Below are 20,638 nucleotides of genomic sequence, written 5' to 3'. Positions count from 1 at the left end.
AGTTCCCGAAGCTTGCTCAAACTTATGTCCATCAAGTTGGTGATGCCACCCCGCCATCTCATCCTCTAAATGCAGAGATACTAGAAATGTCACTGAAGCAGTCATTTGCTTATTTGGCCTTCTAAAAGGTCAGGCCAAAGCTGAAGCTGTTTTTGGCTGAATACTGAGGCTAAGCCAGACTTTTGTTGTTGTTGAGTCACTAAGTCGTGTCTGACTCTTTTGTGACCCGATGGCCTATAGCCCACCAGGCTCCTCTGTCCATGGGAATTTCCCAGAATACTGGTGTGGGTTGACATATCCTTCTCTAGAGGAATCTTCCTAACCCAAGGATCGAACTGCTGTCTCCTGCATGTGCAGGCGGATTCTTTACCATTTAGCCACCAGGGAGGCCAAACTTCAGTGAATCCCTACTAGATGCTTAAGAACTTCCCTGGTGGCTCAGACAGTAAAACGTCTGCCTACAGTGCAGGCAGGAGACCTGGGTTCAGTCCCTGGGTTGGGAAACCCTTCTCCTGGAGAAGGAAATGGCAACCCACTCCAGTATTCTTGCCTGGAAAATCCCATGGACGGAGGAATCTGGTAGGCTGTATACTCCATGGGATCGCAAAGAGTGGGACACGACTGAGTGATTTCACTTCATTAGATGTTTGGGAAAACTTAGTTGTAGGCAGTTTATGTGCAACTTTAATTCAAGTAATAAGTGGCAGAAGTGGAGTCTGATAGTCTAAAATTTTGTTCTGCTTTTGTAAATTGTGATTGACTTAAAAAAACAGTTGGTCTTACCATTGTGCCACACACATACAGGTCTCCCCATTCTGTCCCTCCTCTTCTCTTCTTTTTTCAAGAAGAATTAGGGTAGAGAAGAGATTCAGAAGAGAATACCATTTTCTTTTCACCAAAATTACTACTGTTACAAAGACTGATTAAGGTTATAACTTGGGAGAAAAGAGAGAGTCTTTGAAGAATTGTTTTCTTTTTATTGAGACTGCAATGAATAAGTCCTCAGGGAAATCTTAGAGCTCAGGGAAACAAAATTTTCCTAGATTACCCTGTGTTGATTTAAACTGCCTTAATTCATTCATGTTTGAACATGTTTATGATAGATGATGGTAATTAGAAAATGGCCTATCAGAAATAAATTAGAATTTAATATATAAAATTTAAGTTTAAAGGTGAGATTCTAAGGGGGCAAGAGGTCCAAAATTAGAGAAGCTTCCTTACTCTTAATATTTGGCATAATTTAATAGATTATCTTGAAATTCAACAAAAATCTCTGTTATAGCTAGTATTTAAATTTTATTGCCAGTAACAAGAGATGCCCTGAAAACTCCCCTAAATTTCTAGGCTAAAATGTTTGATATTTACAAAAGCCTCTTATGCATAGATGACTTGTTTTCTTTCAAAGAGAACCACAAACTCTACACTTTTTAATTGAAAGGTCTATGTAGATAATTGATTGTACTTATGTGTAGTTGTAAGAAATAATACAGAGATATTCTGTATATCCTTTGAACAGTTTTCCTCAGTGTATAATTTTACAAAGCTATAAAGCAACATCATGACCAGAATATCAATATTGATACACTCTTCTTGTTTAGATTTCCTTAGTTTTACTTGTATTCATTTTTGTGTATGTATTTGGTTATATATCATTATATCACCTGTAGGTTTGTGTATCCACCACCATAGTCAAAGTATTGAACAATTCCATCACAAAAGGATCGCTCATATTGAAAGATCTTGCTTTTTAAATACATCCACCTTGCTTTTGCCCACTCCTTGCCCCCACCCCATTTCTAACTTCTGGCCACCACAGATCTGTTTTCCATTTCTAAAATTTTGTCATTTCAAAAATGTTACATAAATGGAATCATAAGTATATAAGTTTTTGAGATTGACTCTTTTGACTCAACATAATACCCCAGAGATTGATCCAAGTTGTTAAGTGTATCAGCACTTTTGTTTTTGAGTACTATCCCATTATATATATGTATCATAGATTGTTGAACCATCATCTGTTGAAGACATCTGGGCTGTTTCCAGTTTGGAGCTATACAGTTTGGAGTTTACAGAGCTGTTGTAAACATTTGTGTATAGGCTTTTGTATAAATATAACTTTTCACTTCTCTGGGATAAATATCTAAAGAGTGCCCAGAATTTAAGTCAGAAATTCTTAAAGTGCCAAAAATTGTAACTCAGAGATATTAGTCACAAATCTGCTGTTCTCAGTCTTTTATCTGCAGCAAAAAATAAATAAATAAATAAAAATACACATTTCCTGATTGAGAATTGAGAAAGGAATTGGTACCAAAGACTATTTCTGCCATGCATCTTAAAAACAAAAATATGAGAATTTATGCGTAAATACAAGATAACGCACAAAGTGTATGAATTGGCCTCATAAGTATATAAAGACGAAAAAACCCTAATACCAGGGAAACTACTGTTGAGATTTTTGATGTATTTTTAGTCTTTTCTATGTGCAAACAATGCTAATTTAATAGAATTTTTATAAAATTAGGAATAGGCTATATATACAGTTTGGTGTCTTAGTTAAAAGTTGAAAATTAAACTTGAGCAATATTTTTTAGCCTTTCTATGTCTTTTGTGAACTGTTTATTTTTCCCCATTTTTATATTGATGGGAAGATAGGTTTCATGAGTTTATGACTGTTAGCTCATGCATAAATATAAAACTTTTTCAATAGCATTTGAATTGGATAATTTTTTTACTTAATGAACATCTCTTATTTTGCATTACATTTTGAATCATTTTTCTTATTCTTAACAGGTATGCTGTGATAGCATTTGGATGCGCTAGCTGTCCAAAATTAACTTGTGGGCGAGAAGGCTGTGGAACAGAGTTTTGCTACCACTGTAAGCAGATTTGGCACCCCAATCAGACCTGTGATGCTGCTCGACAGGAGAGGGCTCAGAGTTTACGTCTGAGAACTATACGTTCTTCATCCATTAGTTACAGTCAAGAGTCTGGAGCAGCAGGTATTTACAGCTAACTTCTAGTAAAATATTTGGCACATACAGAACATCTGTTATTTTAATTCAAAAATGCAATAAATATTCAGTCCCTGGTCTCTTTTGAATTGTGTTTTACGTGTTAGCATTTCTGTCCCAGAAGCACTCGTTTTTTTCTGTAGAAGAAAGTGGTATTGAGTTGGAAAGATTTTATTGTCCAAAAATAGAAAGGAAAAAAGAAGGGTCACAGATGATTTATATGACTGATAGCTGAAGATGGTCCGAAACTGCTGTTTAAAATAAAGGTGTTTTATGCAAAGCTGAGCAATTATTTTAAATACTAATATTCCTTAGAGATTATTTCTTTTTGTACTAATATCACACAGTTACAGATTTTAAATAGTATTTTTTGGATCCTTTTCATTTACATGTATTACAAAATACAGTGTTTATTTCTCGATATTAACAATTCCAGGATCAGGGATTCAAAATCATACCTTGGTGGGGAGTACACTAAGAAACTTTGTCTTTGGCTAGAAATTTAAAGTTGCCTGAAAATCTATACATGAGCAAACATACATCATAAATCTCAAAAATTAGAAAAAGTCTGACCATCATACATTCATAGAATTTTCACTTTTTATTGGAACTTCAGTCATTTTTAGAAAAATATTTACTGTTTTCATTGATTATTAAAGGAAAAAACTTGGAAAATACAGAAATTTATTAACGAAATAATTTATATTCCTACCAGCAGCATATTTTAAAAGAGTCATGTACTTTATGCTACTAGAAAAAGAAGTGTTGCTCAATATTTAAAGTTGAATTTAAAATTAAATAAACTTTAAATTCAACACTTGATATTTTATATAATGGACATAGATTTTCTTGCTCGTTCACTGATTCACTTGTTTTATTTCCTTTCTTGAAGATTTTAGGGTAGAACTCCAAAGGTATTATTAATAATAATTTGTAGGTGGTGTTTCAGAAGCAGTTCCGGGAAGAGCCAAATATACCTAAACTGTCCTCTGTAGAATCAGCTAAAGCTATCCTGGCATGCCTTACTGTTGTAGCCTTTAGCTACTTACGTGTGTGCTCAGTTGCTCAGTCATGTCTGATCTTTGCGACCGCATAGCCAGGCTCCTCTTTCCATGGAATTTCCCAGGCAAGAAATTCCCACTGGAGTTTCTAGTTTGCCTAGAGCTGCCTTTGGTTCTCATTTCTTTTTTTATTATTTTACTATTCTTTGTTCTCATTGTTCTCCTGCTGTTTGAAAAATGTTTACAACTTGAAAATTTAATGTAAAAGTGTTCCTTTTCTTGAAAGGCAGAAAAAAAGTGCTTTATATACTGAAAATAGCAGGCTAAAGCTATCAGTTAACAAACTATACACATAAAGATTTTTTGGCAATGCTATAGTTGATTATCTACTAGAAATTGTTATTTTTAGACGTTTTATATACTAAACTTGTCTGTTTTCCTAATAGCTGATGATATAAAACCATGTCCACGATGTGCTGCTTATATAATAAAGATGAATGATGGGAGCTGTAATCACATGACATGTGCTGTCTGTGGTTGTGAGTTTTGTTGGTTGTGTATGAAAGAAATCTCAGATTTACATTATCTAAGGTAAGCTTATAGAAGGGGCTACTTATATTTAAATATAATTTTATATTATAAGACAAAAGGACTTTTTTTTTGAAAAAGCATTATCCTTAGTATTACTTAAAGAGATCTATTTTATTCTAGCTATTTAAATTCAACAGGAAGCCAATTATTATGCCAGTCATTTGAGATTAATAGCTAATCAAAAATAGGAAACGGGAATTTATTATTTTTCTTTTTTTTGTTTGGCTTTGTGTTTTGTTTTGTTTTGGCCATGCCACACAGCCTGTGGAATCTAGTTCCCTGACCAGGAATTGAACCTGGGTCAGTGAACTCACCAAGTCCTAACCATTGGACCTCCAGGAAATTCCTGGCTTTGTTTCTGTTAAACTAGAAAGTTAGCATTTAATATCTAATTAGCTAGGTCACAAATATTTCCATTTGATTTTCTCATATATAAATTTCCTCATTTAGGTCACAGAGTGAGTTTATGATATGTTCAGATAATTTTGTGTCTTAAAACAGGGATAAAACAAACATATTTTGCATTAATTTACTCTTCAAAGACAAACCTAAGGTTTTAAGGCCAACGGAAGACAAGGAATGAATGTTTAACCTGAATCCCAGCTATTAGTATCCTTTTAATATAATTTATGGTGGTTCTTACCTTGATTTTTTAGCTTTTAATAAACCCAGAATTCAAAGGAAGGGGAAAAACCCCTCATTCCTAAATTTGAGAATTTTTATAGTCATTGCTGAATGTACTGTAGTCAGTTGTTACTGTGATGTTTTGCAGCAGTTACTTTACATTGTAATTTTTTCCTTTAGTCCATCAGGATGTACTTTTTGGGGGAAGAAACCCTGGAGCCGAAAGAAGAAAATATTGTGGCAGCTGGGCACACTTGTTGGTGCTCCGGTAGGAATTGCCTTAATAGCTGGCATTGCTATCCCTGCCATGATCATTGGCATTCCTGTGTATGTGGGCCGGAAGGTAAAATGTTTGACTCCTTGTTAATTCATTATCTCAGTTTTAATCTTTAGATTTAAGATTAATGGTTTTGCTTTGTGTTTGTTTTGCTTTTTGTTTGTTTTGAAAGACAGGTCATTTTTAGCATCTTAAATATCAAATAATTACTATTTTTTCATAAGATAATACATTTTCAGTGTTTGACAAGCTTGTATGTCTGCATGAAAGTAGACTTACTTGAAAATTATCTGAATCTGAACACTTCAGCACATTTGCATTATAAACTTTACATATAAAATTTTAAAGTCTACACATCTGACATTTTTCTCATCCGTGTGTCCTTGTACACTCAGGTCTATGAAGTTAATAGATAAATAATCTATGCCTTCAAGGCAAAAGAATAATCAGTTCCCGAGTTATTTCCAACTTCAAAGTTTTTTTTCTTATTGCTATTAGTAAATACGCAGTTCTGTAGATTACAGTAATTTTGTGAAAGTCTGAATGCCCAGTATTTGCCACTGTCCTGAGTGATGAATTATACTTCATTAGCTAAGCAAATGATTTTTTATTGAAAGGTTAAAAGGATAATGTATGAAGTGGTTAAGAAGTCTTCTGCTCCCTAAATTAGTAGAATCTCAGAATTGAGAACTAACTTCAGAAATTATCTAATCCCAACCCTGCACCAAGCAGAACAAAGTACAGGAATTTTTAAAAAGGGAACTAACATTTGTTGAGTTTTAACTGTGTGGTAGATGTTTTATATACTTTGACTCATTTTGACCTCAATTTATGTTAGAATATTGAAGTTTTGAAAAATTTATGTAATTTATCTTAAGTTACACAGGAAAAAGCAGACCTAGGATTTAAACCCAAATGCCCAAATTCTTTATGTAAGATCCCTGATAAATTTCAAGCTAGCCATTTGGGCACCTCAGTAGTGGGGAAAACACCAACAGCCCATCATGCTGTCAGGGAGCGGTACTGAAAATTCTTACGTTGAGTCAGAATCCATTTTCCTTTAAATTGTTTCATTTGATTCTAGTTCTGACTTTTGGAACAAAACTCAAGACAAGGCTGATCCTCTTTCATAGAACAACCAGATTTTTTTTTTTTTTTTTAATGTTCAACGTTTATAGTCAGAAATAATAGTACATGTTATTTTTTAATTAGCTTGAAACTGAGGCCAAACAGAGATATTTATGGACCAAATGTTTATTTCAGAAGGTTTTAAGTAACTAAACTTAATTGTTAAAGTCCCAAACATAATAACAGATTTTAATTTTTTTATAGAGTTGTCCAAAGCAAGGTTTTGGTAAAAACAAAACTATTCAGATACTTTGAAGTAGAAGGGGAAGAGAGACTGTTGTACTGTACATACCTACAAATAATTTATAGAGGAGAGATTATTTACCTCATTGTTCAGTCTCAGGTGCAGTAACAAGTCTCCTTTTTTCAAACGTGTCCTTAAATGGTTGCAAGTTGATGCATTAGTTTTCCATTGAAATCATGTTCTCTGTGGTGTTTAGGGATACAAACCAGCCCAGGAAAACCTATAAAATTGATAAAGTACTTAAAAGTGAGCTTTTTTTTTTTTTTACAATAACAAATAGAAAATGTGACACAAAATAGTAAAACAGAAAAAATTGAGCCAGAAGTTAGTAGGATGATATGATCACTGTAATTGAACATTAGTGCTTGAGGATGCAGAATTTTCTGGAAGACTCAGCTGCCTGCTTTTGCAAATCTGTTCATCAGTTTTTAGCTTTGGCTTTTTTCTGCTTCAGTGCTAAGTTTTCTAGGGATGGGAGTGGCAAGGAATACTGGAGAATAATGAAAGGTGCCTTGGGAAACTGCCATCTCTGCCTGTATGGACTGTTCGGGAAGTGTAGAGGCCCATTCCTTGAAACATACAATCCGTTCTGGAAAACAGGATTCTGACTAGAATATAGAAGTGTTCCTTGTTCATGCCTGCTTTGCCTGTCTCCCCACCCCAGCCTTCTCACTGTTTAAAACATCCCACAAGATTCATTGTACTTTACAGCCTTCAAAATAACCACATGATAATGATAGATTATGTTGTTTTGCTTCATCTGTAAAACTGTTTTTAAGTCAGGTATTTTACTTTAGAGACTGCCTGTACACTTTTGAGGCTATTTTGAATCTGTCTTGAAACAGGGGGGAATGTACTTTATTAGTTTTAGCCCTTGGAAATCACAAGAACAAAGATACTGAGCTATTTTCTGAAGTTCCTATATCTCACAAGCAGCTTTCATGGTGATATTAAGTTCTGTTTATTAGTAATACCTATACTCTGTAGAGATGCCAAATAGATCGGACTGCTGTCCTCTGGCAGGATTATTTGTTCTTTTTGTCTCTGTGAACTCCGGGAGTTGGTGATGGACAGGAAGGCCTGGCGTGCTGCGATTCATGGGGTCACAAAGAGTCGGACACGACTGAGCGACTGATCTGATCTGATCTGATCTGACCCCTTATTTTGAGCTATAAATAAGAGTCCAGGATCTCAAGTCATTTGATAATATTTTTCTTCATAAAAAGGAATCTGAGAAAAAATTCATTCTTTTTAGTGATATTTACTTATTAGTACTGCTTTTTAAGTCATGTTTTTTTTTTCTTTTTTCCAAAGACTGTGTAAACCTCTTGCAGGAACCAGTTTTTACTTAGGGATGCTTATTTAGAAGGCTGTGGAATGATACATTTGTTAGAAGTAATCCTATTGGTCAAATATCCAGCTCCTAACTATGTTGAAAATAATGTTCTTAATGTTGTCTTTGTTCAAAACATGATTTATCCTGTTCCTGAATAAGATTATAAGGGCTACTTTTACTCAAGACTGTTTAAAAATAAACACAAAGTAAAACCTATTAAATCACTGTCTTATGTAAACAAATTATTAATAAAGCAAATGATAAGAATATTATTTAAGAACAATAATATATTTACCTTGAATTTGGACACTTAACTATGAAGTTATAAGATAAATCACTTTACACTTCCAGCAAATGTAGGTCTATTTCATTTAAATTAAATACGTAACATGGTTTTTCTTTAATCCATCATCCCCATTTTTATTTTTAATTCAAGATTCACAATCGATATGAAGGCAAGGATGTTTCAAAGCACAAACGGAATTTGGCCATAGCAGGTGGTGTAACATTGTCCGTAATCGTGTCTCCCGTTGTAGCTGCAGTAACTGTAGGTAAGAAATACTTAAAAATAGTTATTACCTCACATTTTATTTAAAATTTTGTGGAAGAAATTTGAAAACCAGGGCATCTTATTGTTAAAGATAAGAGAGTTACTTTTATTTAGGGACAGTAAGCTGAACCTATAGAAAGCCTCTCATTTAGTAACCAAATTGGTTACAAGTAATATAAACTTAAGAGGCTAGCCGTAGGGATAGTTGGTAAATTACTAATGGTTCCCCACCAAGAGAAAGTTTAGAGCCCTGGCACATGAAAGATTATATATATATAACCTCATATGTGTCACCTGATGGGCTAGAAGCTTTGAATCTGCTTGCATCCTTTAATAGTTGGGTGAATCTGCTTTGGTCAAAAGTTATAGAACCCTAACACTTTTCTCCTGTACACTTTCTCTTGAGAAAACTTTCTAAAATGTGTGTTTCTGTGATTTATTTTTTGGTTTGTAATGACCAATTTAATTCCTCTTTAGGTATTGGTGTTCCTATTATGTTAGCTTATGTCTATGGTGTTGTTCCAATTTCTCTCTGTCGAAGTGGAGGTTGTGGAGTCTCAGCAGGCAATGGAAAAGGAGTCAGAATTGAGTTTGATGATGAAAATGATATAAATGTTGGTGGAACAAATACAGCTGTAGGTAAGTCCTTTCAGCAAAGGAAGAAAATGTACTTACTAGTGGTAATAGTGTAAGTGGGAGGCTGTAGGTAACATGCTTTGCTCTCTTACTAGTCCTAATAGTATTCACCCAGAAGCATATCACAGAAGAGCTGCTGAGGAGAGATTCACAGATGAAAGAGGGTGGAATGGTTCTGGGTACCTGTAACCTCCAACAGAAATCTAGTATCTTAGAAAGTCTAGACTTTGAATCTTTAATTTTGTGTAAAGCATTACAAATCAGTAATAAAAGGATAGAAGAGAACTGCAGTTCATAAAAGAATAAATGCAGATACCCAATGAGTAGAAAATACCTTCAACCTAATGTTATTCAAAGAAACAGGCATTATTTTTTAAAAAATGGATCATATAAAGGCCATCGTAGACTACCAGTAGGAGTATAAGTTACACTTTTTAAAGTGTGGAAGTTTTTCTTAAAGAAATTCCAACAGTTCTTATTAAAGAAGTTGTTTCATGGAAGTACAAGCATACCTTGGAGGTGTTACACGTTCTGATCCAGACCACTGCAATAAAGCAAACATCACAGTAAAGCAAGACATGAATTTTGGGGTTTCCCACTGCATATAGAAGTTATGTTTATACTATACTATAGTCTGTTAAATGTGCAATAGCATTATGTCTAAAAATAAGTGTATATATCTTAATTTAAATATACTTTATTGCTAAAAAAATTTCAGTCATCATGGGAGCCTTCAGCAAGTCATACTTTTTGCCCGTTTAGGGTCCTGCCTTGATGTTGCTGGTTGCTGACTAATCAGGGTGGTGGTTGCTGGAGATTGGGGTAGCTGAGGCAATTTCTTAAAATAAGATAACAATAAACTTTGTAGCGATTGCCTCTTCCTCTTCCCTTCCCAAATGATTTCACATGCAGTGCAGTTTGATAGCATTTTACCCACAGAAAAACTTCTTTCGGAATTGGAATCAGTCCTCTCAAATCCTGCCACTGCTTCATCAGCTAAGTTTATGTAATAATTTACATCCTTTATTGTCATTTCAGCAATTTTCATAGCACCTTCACCATGAGTAGATTCCATCTCAGGAAACCACTTTCTTTGCTTATCCATAGGAAGCAACTACTCATTCATGAAAGTTTTATCATAAGATTGCAGCAATTCAGACATCTTCAGGCCCATAGTTCTCTTGCAGTTTCCACCACATCTGCAGTTACTTTCTCCACTGAAGTCTGACCCCTAAGGGTTGGAATCAACTTTTTTGTTATTTCTTTACAACTCCACTTAATGTTGATACTTTGATCACTTGCCACGGATTGTGAAAGTTCTTAATGGCATCTAGAATGGTGAATCCTTTCCAGAAGGTTTTCAATTTACTTTATTCAGATTCATCAGAGTAATCGTTTCTGATGAATGGCATCTATAGCCTTAGAGAATGTATTTCTTAAATCATAAAGTGTTAAAAGTTGAAATGAACCCTTATGAGCTGCAGAATGGATGTTGAGTTGGCAGGCATGAAAACATTAATCTTATCATACATCTCCATCAGAGCTTTGGGTCACCAGATGCATTGCCAGTGAGCTAGTAATATTTTGAAAGGAATCCTTTTCTTTCTGAGCAGTAGGACTCAATAGAGGGCTTAAAATATTCATTAAATTATACTGTAAATAGATGTGCTGTCATTTAGGCTTTATTGTTTCATTTATAAAGCACAAGCAGAGTAGATTTAGCCTAATTCCTAAGGGCCCTAGGATTTTTGGAATGGTAGATGAGCACTGACTAGCTTCAGCTTCAAGTCACCAGCTGCATTAGCCCCTAATAAGAGAGTCAACCTGTTCTGTGAAGCTTTGAAGCCAGGCATTGACTTCTCTCTAGCTATGAGAGTCCTAGATCGCATTTTCTTGCAATAGGAGGTGTTTCCTCTGTATTAAAAATCTATTATTTAGTATAGCCACCTTCCTTAAGTATCTTAGCTAAATCTTCTGGATAACTTGTTGCAGCTTCTACATCAGAACTTTTGCTTCACCTTGCACTTTTATGTTACAGAGACAGCTTCTTTCCTTAAACCTCATGAACCAACACTGCTAGCTTCAAACTTTTCTTCTGCAGCTTCCTCACCTCGCTCAGTCTTTGTAGAATTAGAGGCTGGGCCTTGCTCTGGATTAGACTTTGGCTTAAGGGAATGTGGTGGCTGGTTTGATCTTCTATCCGAACTACTACAACTTCCTCCATGTCGGCGATGAGGCTGTTTTGCTTTCTTATCATTCATGTGTTCACTGGAGTAGGACTTTTAATTTCCTTCAAGACTGTTTCCTTTGTGTTCAAAGCTTAGCTAAATGGCACAAGAGGCCTAGCCTTTCAGCCTGCTCTGACGTTCAAAGAACGTTCCTCACTAAGTTTAATCACTTCTAGCTTTTGATTTAAAGTAAAAGATGTGCAGTTCTTTTCACTTAAAAACTTAGGGGCCATTGTAAGGTTTTTAATTGACCTAATTTCAATATTGTTGTGTCTTAGGGAATAGGGAGGCCAAGGAGAAGGGAGAGAGAAGGGGCAACAGCCCATCGTCAGTGGAGCTATCAGAACACACACACATTTATCAGTTGTTAGTATATATGTGTCATGTATGGGCACAGTTCATGGCACTCCAGAATAATGACAGTAGTAACATCAGAGATTATTGATCACTGATCACCATAACAAATACAATAATAATGAAAAAGTTTGAAATGTGACAAGAGACACCAGGTGAGCAAATGATGTTGGGAAATGGCACTGATCGACTTGCTCACAGCAGAGTTGCCACAAACCTTTTAGTTTTTGACTTCCCTGGTGGCTCAGACGGTGAAGCGTCTGCCTGCAATGTGGGAGACCAGGGTTCAGTGCCTCGGTTGGGAAGATCCCCTGGAGAAGGCAACGGCACCCCACTCCAGTGTGCTTGCCTGGAGAATCCCATGGACGGAGGAACCTGGTAGGCTACAGTCCATGGGGTCGCAAAGAGTCTGACACAACTGAGCAACTTCACTTTCTTTATTTTCCTTGTAAGTATATCTATATATATCTTTGAGGTGCAGTAAGCTGAGGTTTATCTGTAATCTGCATGTGTGTGAAGATAATGTTCTATTTCCTACCTCCCATTTTCTCTTGGACTCACTCCAATTAGATTTTGGTCCCTACCAGTCCAAAATTTCCTCTCTACCACTCCACCAAAGCAGAGTCACCAGGCACCTCCATGAAGCAAATATAGTGGCCCCTTCTTGATTTCCATCTTACTATGACAGTATACTTGACATGGTAGAGCATGCCCTCCTTAAAACATTTTCTCTACTTGTCTTCTCTTCTCTTGTGGCCACTTCTCAGTCTTTTTTGCTGATTCATTTTCCTCTGCTAACCTCTGAATTTTGGAGTTTCCCAGGGCTCATTCTCAGATTTATCTATACTCACTCCCTAGGTAATCTCTATTAAATAATATATATAGACAGATGACTCTTAAATTTATATCTAGGCTAGAACTGTCTTCTGAACTTCAGTTTTTACATGTAACTCTTCTCTTTAATCTGCACTTGAATGTCTTAACAAGAATTGCAAGCTTGACTTCTCTATAACCAAACTCTTCACTCTAAAACTTGTTGGCCTCTCAGTCATCCTTACCTCATTAAGTAGTCTCTTTATTCTTGCTATTGCTGTGCTAAAACCTTTACTTAAGATTACTCTCCCCTTTTCATCAGCAGATTCTGCTGGTTCCTCCAGTGTTTAGCCATAATTCAACCATTTCTCACCATCTCTGTTCCACTAGTACAAACTACTCTCTTCTTGCCTGTGTTATAGTAGTAGCATCTTATGTGATCCATTAGTTAGATCTAACTTATGTTCAGAATTCTCTCAGTGCTTCTGACTGTACCAGGGGTGAGGGAATGGAATCCACAGCCCCTACCATGGCCCCTAAGTCCAGCTGTGGTCTTTCCTGAGCTACATCTTTGAACTCTTCCCTTGTCACTCTTTTATACCTCCTGTCCTTGATCCTGAGATGCCAAACATACTTCTACCGCTAGGCTTTTAAACTTGAAGTTTCCTCTGCCTGGATTACCCTTCCCCCAGATAATTTCATGGCTCACTCCTTCACTTCCTTTTCAGAGAGGGCTTCTCTCATTACACTATATAAAACAGCAAACAGGCATGCAGGCTCACACACAGAGATGCATGCACTCCTCATCACTCTGCCTTTTACTGACTCCTCTTTATTCTGATTTATTTTTTCTCATAGCATTTGTCACCATATAATTGTATTTATTGCTCTCCCCAATTGGAGCATAAGTCTTTTGAGGGCAAGATGTTTGTCTCTGATTCACTGTCTCCCAGCACTTAGAAACAGAGTTGGGTTATATAATAGGAGCTCAAATATTAGAGCAAATAAGTAAATTCTCCAGTATAAAGCATGTGAAAAAGTACTGAAAGATTGGAATATAATGGTATCAGACCTTATAATAACTTACAGACAATCGGAACTATGGAATATATTCAGAAGTCAACTTTTGACCCATTCTTACTGACCTCAAGACACCCTTACTGAAAACCATCACATAGTTTTCCTCCAAAGTCAGCTAAATTTTTCAACAATTATGTTCTTTATAGAAATCGTAAATCTTCTAGATTTTCTTCTAAATTGCAGGTGTACTTCATTTTATTGCACTTTGTAGCTCATTACGTATTTTTACAAATTGAAGAAAGTTTGTGGCAATCCTGACTTGTCAGATGATGGTTAGCAATTTTTAGCCATAAAGAATTTTTTAAATCAATGGTATACACAATTTTTAGACATAATGCTATTGCACAGTTGACTGTAGTATAGTATAAACATAACTTGTATATGCTCTAGGAAGACCAAAACTTCATGATTCACTTTATTGTGATATTTGCTTTATTACCATGGTCTGCAACCAAACCCACAGTTCCTCCAAGATATGCCTGTAGTGACCATTTGGCAAATCTAATACAGTTATGTTAAGTTTAAAAAAAAAAAAAAAAAACTGAGGCCCAGTCCTTAATCCAGCTTCGCTGTGAGGTGTTTCCCTTTACTATTATCCCATAGTTATATGTCCCTGACTCCAGACATCTTTACTATTCCTGTGTATGTTTTACACTTTATATGAAAATGGATCCTATCTGAAAATCACGACAGACTCTTAAGGAGAGGGAAATTAATAATCACACTAATTTCTTTGAAATACTTGCATTTAGACACAACTTCAGTAGCAGAAGCAAGACACAACCCCAGCATAGGGGAGGGAAGTGTTGGTGGTTTGACTGGCAGTTTGAGTGCAAGCGGGAGCCACATGGATCGAATAGGAGCCATCCGGGACAACCTGAGTGAGACGGCCAGCACCATGGCGCTCGCCGGAGCCAGTATCACAGGGAGTCTGTCAGGAAGTGCCATGGTAAACTGTTTCAACAGGTAAGAAAACTGCATTGTTTTGCTTTAACTGTAAACTAATTAGATGAGAATTTTGAACACAAAGCACGATGATTACATATAAACCTACTGTGTCAGGGTTGAAAACAATAAGGTTTCAAGTAAGTTTTAAGGTTTCAGAAAATGAAATTTAGTGGTAAACGGTGAATGAGGAGATCTGATGAGGTAAAAACCAAATCTTAGGGATAACATTATGCCATTTTTTTGTTCACTACGCTTGTCAGATTTTATGAGTCAGGGCTGGAGCTTCTCTGGTGAACACTGTAAAGGCAGTGATTAAGCCTGTACTTACATCTCTCGGGAGGCAGCCACGGCTGGATGTTGGGAAATGAGACACTGGCTGAAGCCTGAGGAGACAGGTGGTGTCAGGATGTCGGGAGTGCATGGGCTGAGGCCAAGAGTCTGCCTGGGCCCTTTTCTGTATTAATGGTTATTTAATTCTCACAAAGTCTTTTACCAAAAGCTATGTAGATAATAGGTAGGATAAGTTAAGCATTTTTATCTTCTCTTGTTTCCTCTTTAATTCACTTTTATTAGCTTTAGGGGTTTTTTAAATGTAGGGGGAAATACATGAATTAAAAGATAAATCAGTTATAGTTATTTTTAGGTAGTGTGGTTTTAAACACAAACTCTTAAGTTACAGTGGTGTATATTATTATTTTTTTAAGAGTCAGGTGTTAAATTTAGAACCATTTTTAATATACAGATGCCCAGAATTTTTTGATTCATTGATCTTAGAATGGTTTTTAATGTATTCAGATTTGGTGTTTTGCTGGTAGGCTGCAGTCCATGGGGTCGCTAGGAGTCGGACACAATTGAGCGACTTCACTTTCACTTTTCACTGTCATGCATTGGAGAAGGACATGGCAACCCACTCCAGTGTTCTTGCCTGGAGAATCCCAGGCCCGGGCGAGCCTGGCGGGCTGCCGTCTGGGGTCGCACAGAGTCGGACATGACTGAAGTGACTTAGCAGCAGCAGCAGCAGCAGCAGCAGGGGAAGCAGAGTGCCACACCCTAAGTGAGAATGATGGAGCATGTTTAAGCACCCATTCTAAAATCATTTCTATTCTATTTGTGTTACTCTGTAACTACCTTACCTGGCAGACAGCTAATTTTCCCATTTTATTCAGATGACTGGTACTATTCAGTATACTGCAGTAGAATTTGAATAATCAAATAAAAGGAAGCTGAAATGTTTATAGTTGTCTCTAAATTAGCTTCTTGTTACTCAGTTACTTGAAGATAAGCATTCTCATAGTAGTACTGATACTATGTATAATTTTTGTCTTTTTCTGATACCCCTCTCTTTAAGGTTGGAAGTACAAGCAGATGTACAGAAAGAAAGGTACAGCCTAAGTGGAGAGTCCGGCACAGTCAGCTTGGGGACAGTTAGTGATAATGCCAGCACCAAGGCAATGGCAGGATCCATTCTGAATTCCTATATCCCACTGGACAAGTAAGGAAAAAGTTGTTGTAAAGTCAAAAGCATTTTTGATTAATTTGTATCCCTATCATTAAGCAGAATTATGGTAAATAATTGTTATCTGTTCTGTTAGGTTCTCTGCAAAATGTAAGTAGTAAGAGATGTCCAAAACAGGCAGATCCATAGAGACAGAAAGGAGATTAGTGGTTGCTCGGGGTTGAGGGGCGGGGAGAAGGGGAACTGGCTGCTAATGGTACAGGGCTCCTTTGGCGGACAATGAAAATGTTCTTGAGTTCGGTCATGGTGATGACTGGACAACTGTGAATATACTACAAACCACTGAATTGTGTACTTTAAACAGGTGGATTTATGATATGCAAATTCTCTCTCAATACAACTGTTCTGGAAAAAAAATGGAGAAGGTAGCGTAGTACCTGGAACAGTGTAAGAAGTGAGCGTGGTTGCTTTTGGTTTTTTCTTTTTTCCTCTATCTGAAGCATTGTTATAAAGACAGTTCTCTTATTTCAAGCAGCTTTTTTCCATTAGTAGAATGTATCCTGCATTAATTTGTTCTGATGCTTTTATACAGTCTTTAACATTTCACCCAGAAACTCTCCCCCTTTGATACATTTGTATTTAATAAAAAATAAAAAAAGAGGAAGTCGGAAATTTATATTTGTTTCACTTCTGTTCCAGAGAGGGCAACAGTATGGAGGTTCAAGTAGATATTGAATCAAAGCCATCCAAGTTCAGGCACAACAGTGGAAGCAGCAGTGTGGACGATGGCAGTGCCACCCGAAGCCATCCTGGGGGTTTGTCCGGGGGCTTGCCTGAAGGTAAATCCAGCACCACCAAGTGGTCCAAAGAAGCAACAGCAGGAAAGAAATCAAAAAGTGGTAAACTGAGGAAAAAGAGTAACATGAAGATAAACGAGACCCGAGAGGACATGGATGCACAGTTGTTAGAACAACAAAGCACGAACTCAAGTGAATTTGAGGCTCCATCCCTCAGTGACAGTATGCCATCCGTAGCAGATTCCCACTCTAGTCACTTTTCTGAGTTTAGTTGTTCTGACCTAGAAAGCATGAAAACTTCTTGTAGTCATGGTTCCACTGATTATCACGCCCGCTTTGCTACTGTTAACGTTCTTCCTGAGGTAGAAAATGACCGACTGGAAAACTCCCCCCATCAGTGTAGCATTTCTGTGCTTACCCAAACTGCTTCATGTTCAGAAGTTCCACAGTTGAATCATATTGCAGAAGAACATGGTAACAGTGGAATAAAACCCAGTGTTGATTTATATTATGGCAGTGCACTAAAAGAAACAAATAACAACCACTCACATCAGACAATGGAATTAAAAGTTGCAATTCAGACTGATATATAGACCTATAAATGCTGCAAAATAATTACCACTTGAAAAACCTTGTTTGGAGCTGGTTGAACTACAGATGGCTGTTTTTTAAGTTTCAAGTTGCCAGCAAAGGCCGGGTTACATAATCATAATACAGATACGTTTTCTATGTTCAGCAAAGCATTGTGTTTCATGTGGATCTTAATTACCAAACTATGAAATGAAAGCTTTAAAAGTGCATTATCGTAAGGACAATAATTCTTAAGAGAATTATGTTTTGTGTGTTTGCCACAAATCAGTGCTTGAAGCACATACTTGTGTATTTAGATAGAAATTTGGCTTAATTTATAATCAATATAAAGTACTAATGCAGTTCTACAGCATTCTTACGAAGAGAACTTGAGGCTTAGGGATAAGTGGTTAGTGACATTTTATTGAAACCACTAAGGGATACTATTTAAAGAACCTTGCAGGTTATTCTCAGTATATGATATTCTTTGTAACATTTCTGTTCATAACTGGGCATAAATTTCATTTCTTCTTCACATGCAATGTGGATATATACAGCTTAATGCAGCCCATTTGCTACCATGTGGATACTTAGACACCTTGAGCAAGATTGTGGCAGTTTTGCACAACTTTGAAATAGAAATACCTGGTACTCTATTTAGCTTGTATATTGTTGCCATCTTAGAAGACAAGTGTAAAAGTAGGTAATTAAGTATACTGACAGCACCAAATAAGATATACAAAGCTGCAAAATAAAATTCCATTAGTTTATAAGTATTACAAAAAGTCACCTTTCCCAAAGGGGAACTTTGCACCCCGTTGATCCTTGGTGCCTTGGGAATAGACTGGATTTTAAGGGCCTACATGTTTTGAGAGTTTTGCTGTATTGTTTTCCATAATGTCCTCCTTAGTCACCTTGGATTATGTAGAAAAATACAGGATAGAGAAACATCAGTATAATTACAGTAACAATGCTGAAAAAGTATTAGCCTACCAAAGACACACTCAGGCTTTAGTGAACAACTTTACATAATAACCTCAGTTTTTAGCACATATCTTCTCCAATCATGAAATCAAAGCATGGCGCAGAGTTTGTACCAAGTACTAAGGAGGGGTCCATGTATGGCTGGCTTTATTTTCCTTTGCTTTTGTTTATGGAACATGTTCAACTGACATAAACAAAAGTCGGCCAAAATATTGCCTATACTGTTAACTTCCAGTATAATTCACTTAAATAAAACAGGCTCACCTCAGTGATTAGCAGTTAAAATATTCCATCTTACATGTTTCTATTAAGTATTACCATTATGGTGCTACTAAGCGTTTTCTTTTGATAAAAGGAAAAATGCCATGGGCTGCAGTCTTCTTTCATCACTTTTCTCACCAGGCCCATTAATATGCTTATAACACTAGTGCCAGTTATTTTATTTGATCATATGCTTATTATGGTATTTGTATATTTGTCTGCATTCCAATTTTGTTCAGTAGTGTGTAAACTGCATACATGAAATAAATGTAAATACTAATGTATCGCTGCTGTATGGTTTGTGCGCAGGCGTTTTTATAAGAACAGAAACATTCATTTGCTGTGTGGTAAATTCATAAATATTGCAAGCCACTGAGAGGATTCAACATTCTAGTCTCAGCCCAGAGGGAGGCATCTGCTGAAGTTCTCAACAAACACTGTTTGAAAGTATCCTTTCTTCATGTCAAAGACCCGCCTTCCTTCAGAAAGAAGCTGCTTTCTTCACTACAGAATTTAATTTTTTTTTTTTAAGTAGATTGGTTGGAAAGTAAATAGGTCTGTTACTAAATTATGAAGAGAGAAGCATTATAAATCCTCATCTGAAAAGTAAAAAGATCTTAACTTGTAAGAGATCCTACTCTGGCAACATTAGGTTATGAAATTACAGTCAGTTAAATTCAAGCTAATAATTGTAGCAAAACACTTTGTATTACAACCTCTATAATATACATAGATGGTTTTTGTTTTCCTGTTACATAGTTAATACGTCATGAAAGTAACATGTATGAATACGTTGACTGCCTTCTTGACATTTCATAAAAAACTAAAGATTAAATGGAAAGCTAAAGGATCTCAGGAGGGATACGGCAACAGCAGTGCTGCGTCAGGAGGCCTGTGTGTGCCGCTCGCCCCGTCCCCTCCTGGTTGTACCCAACCAGTACCACCTCAGTTTCACTTTAAAAATGGTCTAAACCTTTCAATTGACTTCAGAAGTTCCTTCAAACTTGGGTTAATTAAGGACCAAATCAGATTCCTGTGGAGCTCAACCTTGGGCTACCATAGCATGAGAGAATACTCCAGAATTAAGACAGGCCTTAACTCATCACCTCCAGTATTCTTGCCTGGAGAATTCCATGGATAGAGGACCCTGGTGGGCTACAGTCAATGGGGTCATAAAGAGTGGGACACGACTGAGTGACTAATACTTTCAGTTTTTCACTTAATTCATTAGACTCTTTTAAAGACCCTTTATACTTCACTTTCTTTAAAGTCTGTGGGGAAGATCACATCGTAGTGAGAATACCCTGATTATGATCATAAACCCTACTGGTCATTGTCTGTGCTACCAGTTTACCTGAATTCTCTTACATGTACAAATTAGCTTTTTATATTAAATTTACACAATTCATTCTTTTGCTAGAAATGAGGTTAATTTGTAAATATGAAAGATTTTCCATAGCATATTCTCTAGTTAAATATAAATTTTGGAAAGGTTCGTCATGGTGATGGAGAAGATAGACTCCGAGCTCACCTCCTCCCACAGGTACCCCACAATTACAATTGTTTACAGAGTAACTATCTATGGCAACCACCCAAAGACTAGCAGAAAAGAGTCTCGACAGCTAAAGATACAAAGAAGGAGCCACAACAAGATGCATAGGAGGGGGAGAGACTGGTATAGTCCAGACTCACACCCCCAAGTCCTTGACCCCAGGTGGGAAGAATATCACACATGCAGAGGTCTCCCCA

General features: G+C 36.5%; 1 protein-coding gene across 3 annotated transcripts in view; it reads left to right on the top strand.

Moving 5' to 3' along the window:
* Positions 1-19,173, top strand: part of RNF19A (ring finger protein 19A, RBR E3 ubiquitin protein ligase) — a 55,421-nt gene extending 36,248 nt beyond the window's left edge. For 2 of the 3 annotated variants that reach the window (XM_006055231.4, XM_044928571.2), the window contains exons 3-10: positions 2,791-2,999; positions 4,459-4,603; positions 5,408-5,570; positions 8,649-8,763; positions 9,240-9,401; positions 14,626-14,839; positions 16,170-16,313; positions 16,977-19,173. In XM_006055231.4, the coding sequence (XP_006055293.4) occupies positions 2,791-2,999; positions 4,459-4,603; positions 5,408-5,570; positions 8,649-8,763; positions 9,240-9,401; positions 14,626-14,839; positions 16,170-16,313; positions 16,977-17,667 (1,843 nt within the window). In that variant the 3' untranslated portion in view covers positions 17,668-19,173. The remainder of the gene's footprint in view (positions 1-2,790; positions 3,000-4,458; positions 4,604-5,407; positions 5,571-8,648; positions 8,764-9,239; positions 9,402-14,625; positions 14,840-16,169; positions 16,314-16,976) is intronic. The other variant, XM_044928572.2, reaches the window with a different exon arrangement.
* Positions 19,174-20,638: the final 1,465 nt, after the last annotated feature.

Source organism: Bubalus bubalis, chromosome 15 (assembly GCF_019923935.1).
Source record: "Bubalus bubalis isolate 160015118507 breed Murrah chromosome 15, NDDB_SH_1, whole genome shotgun sequence".
Lineage (NCBI taxonomy): Eukaryota > Metazoa > Chordata > Mammalia > Artiodactyla > Bovidae > Bubalus > Bubalus bubalis.
The sequence above is the reverse complement of the archived record's forward strand: the minus strand, read 5'-3'. Positions and strand labels throughout refer to the sequence as shown.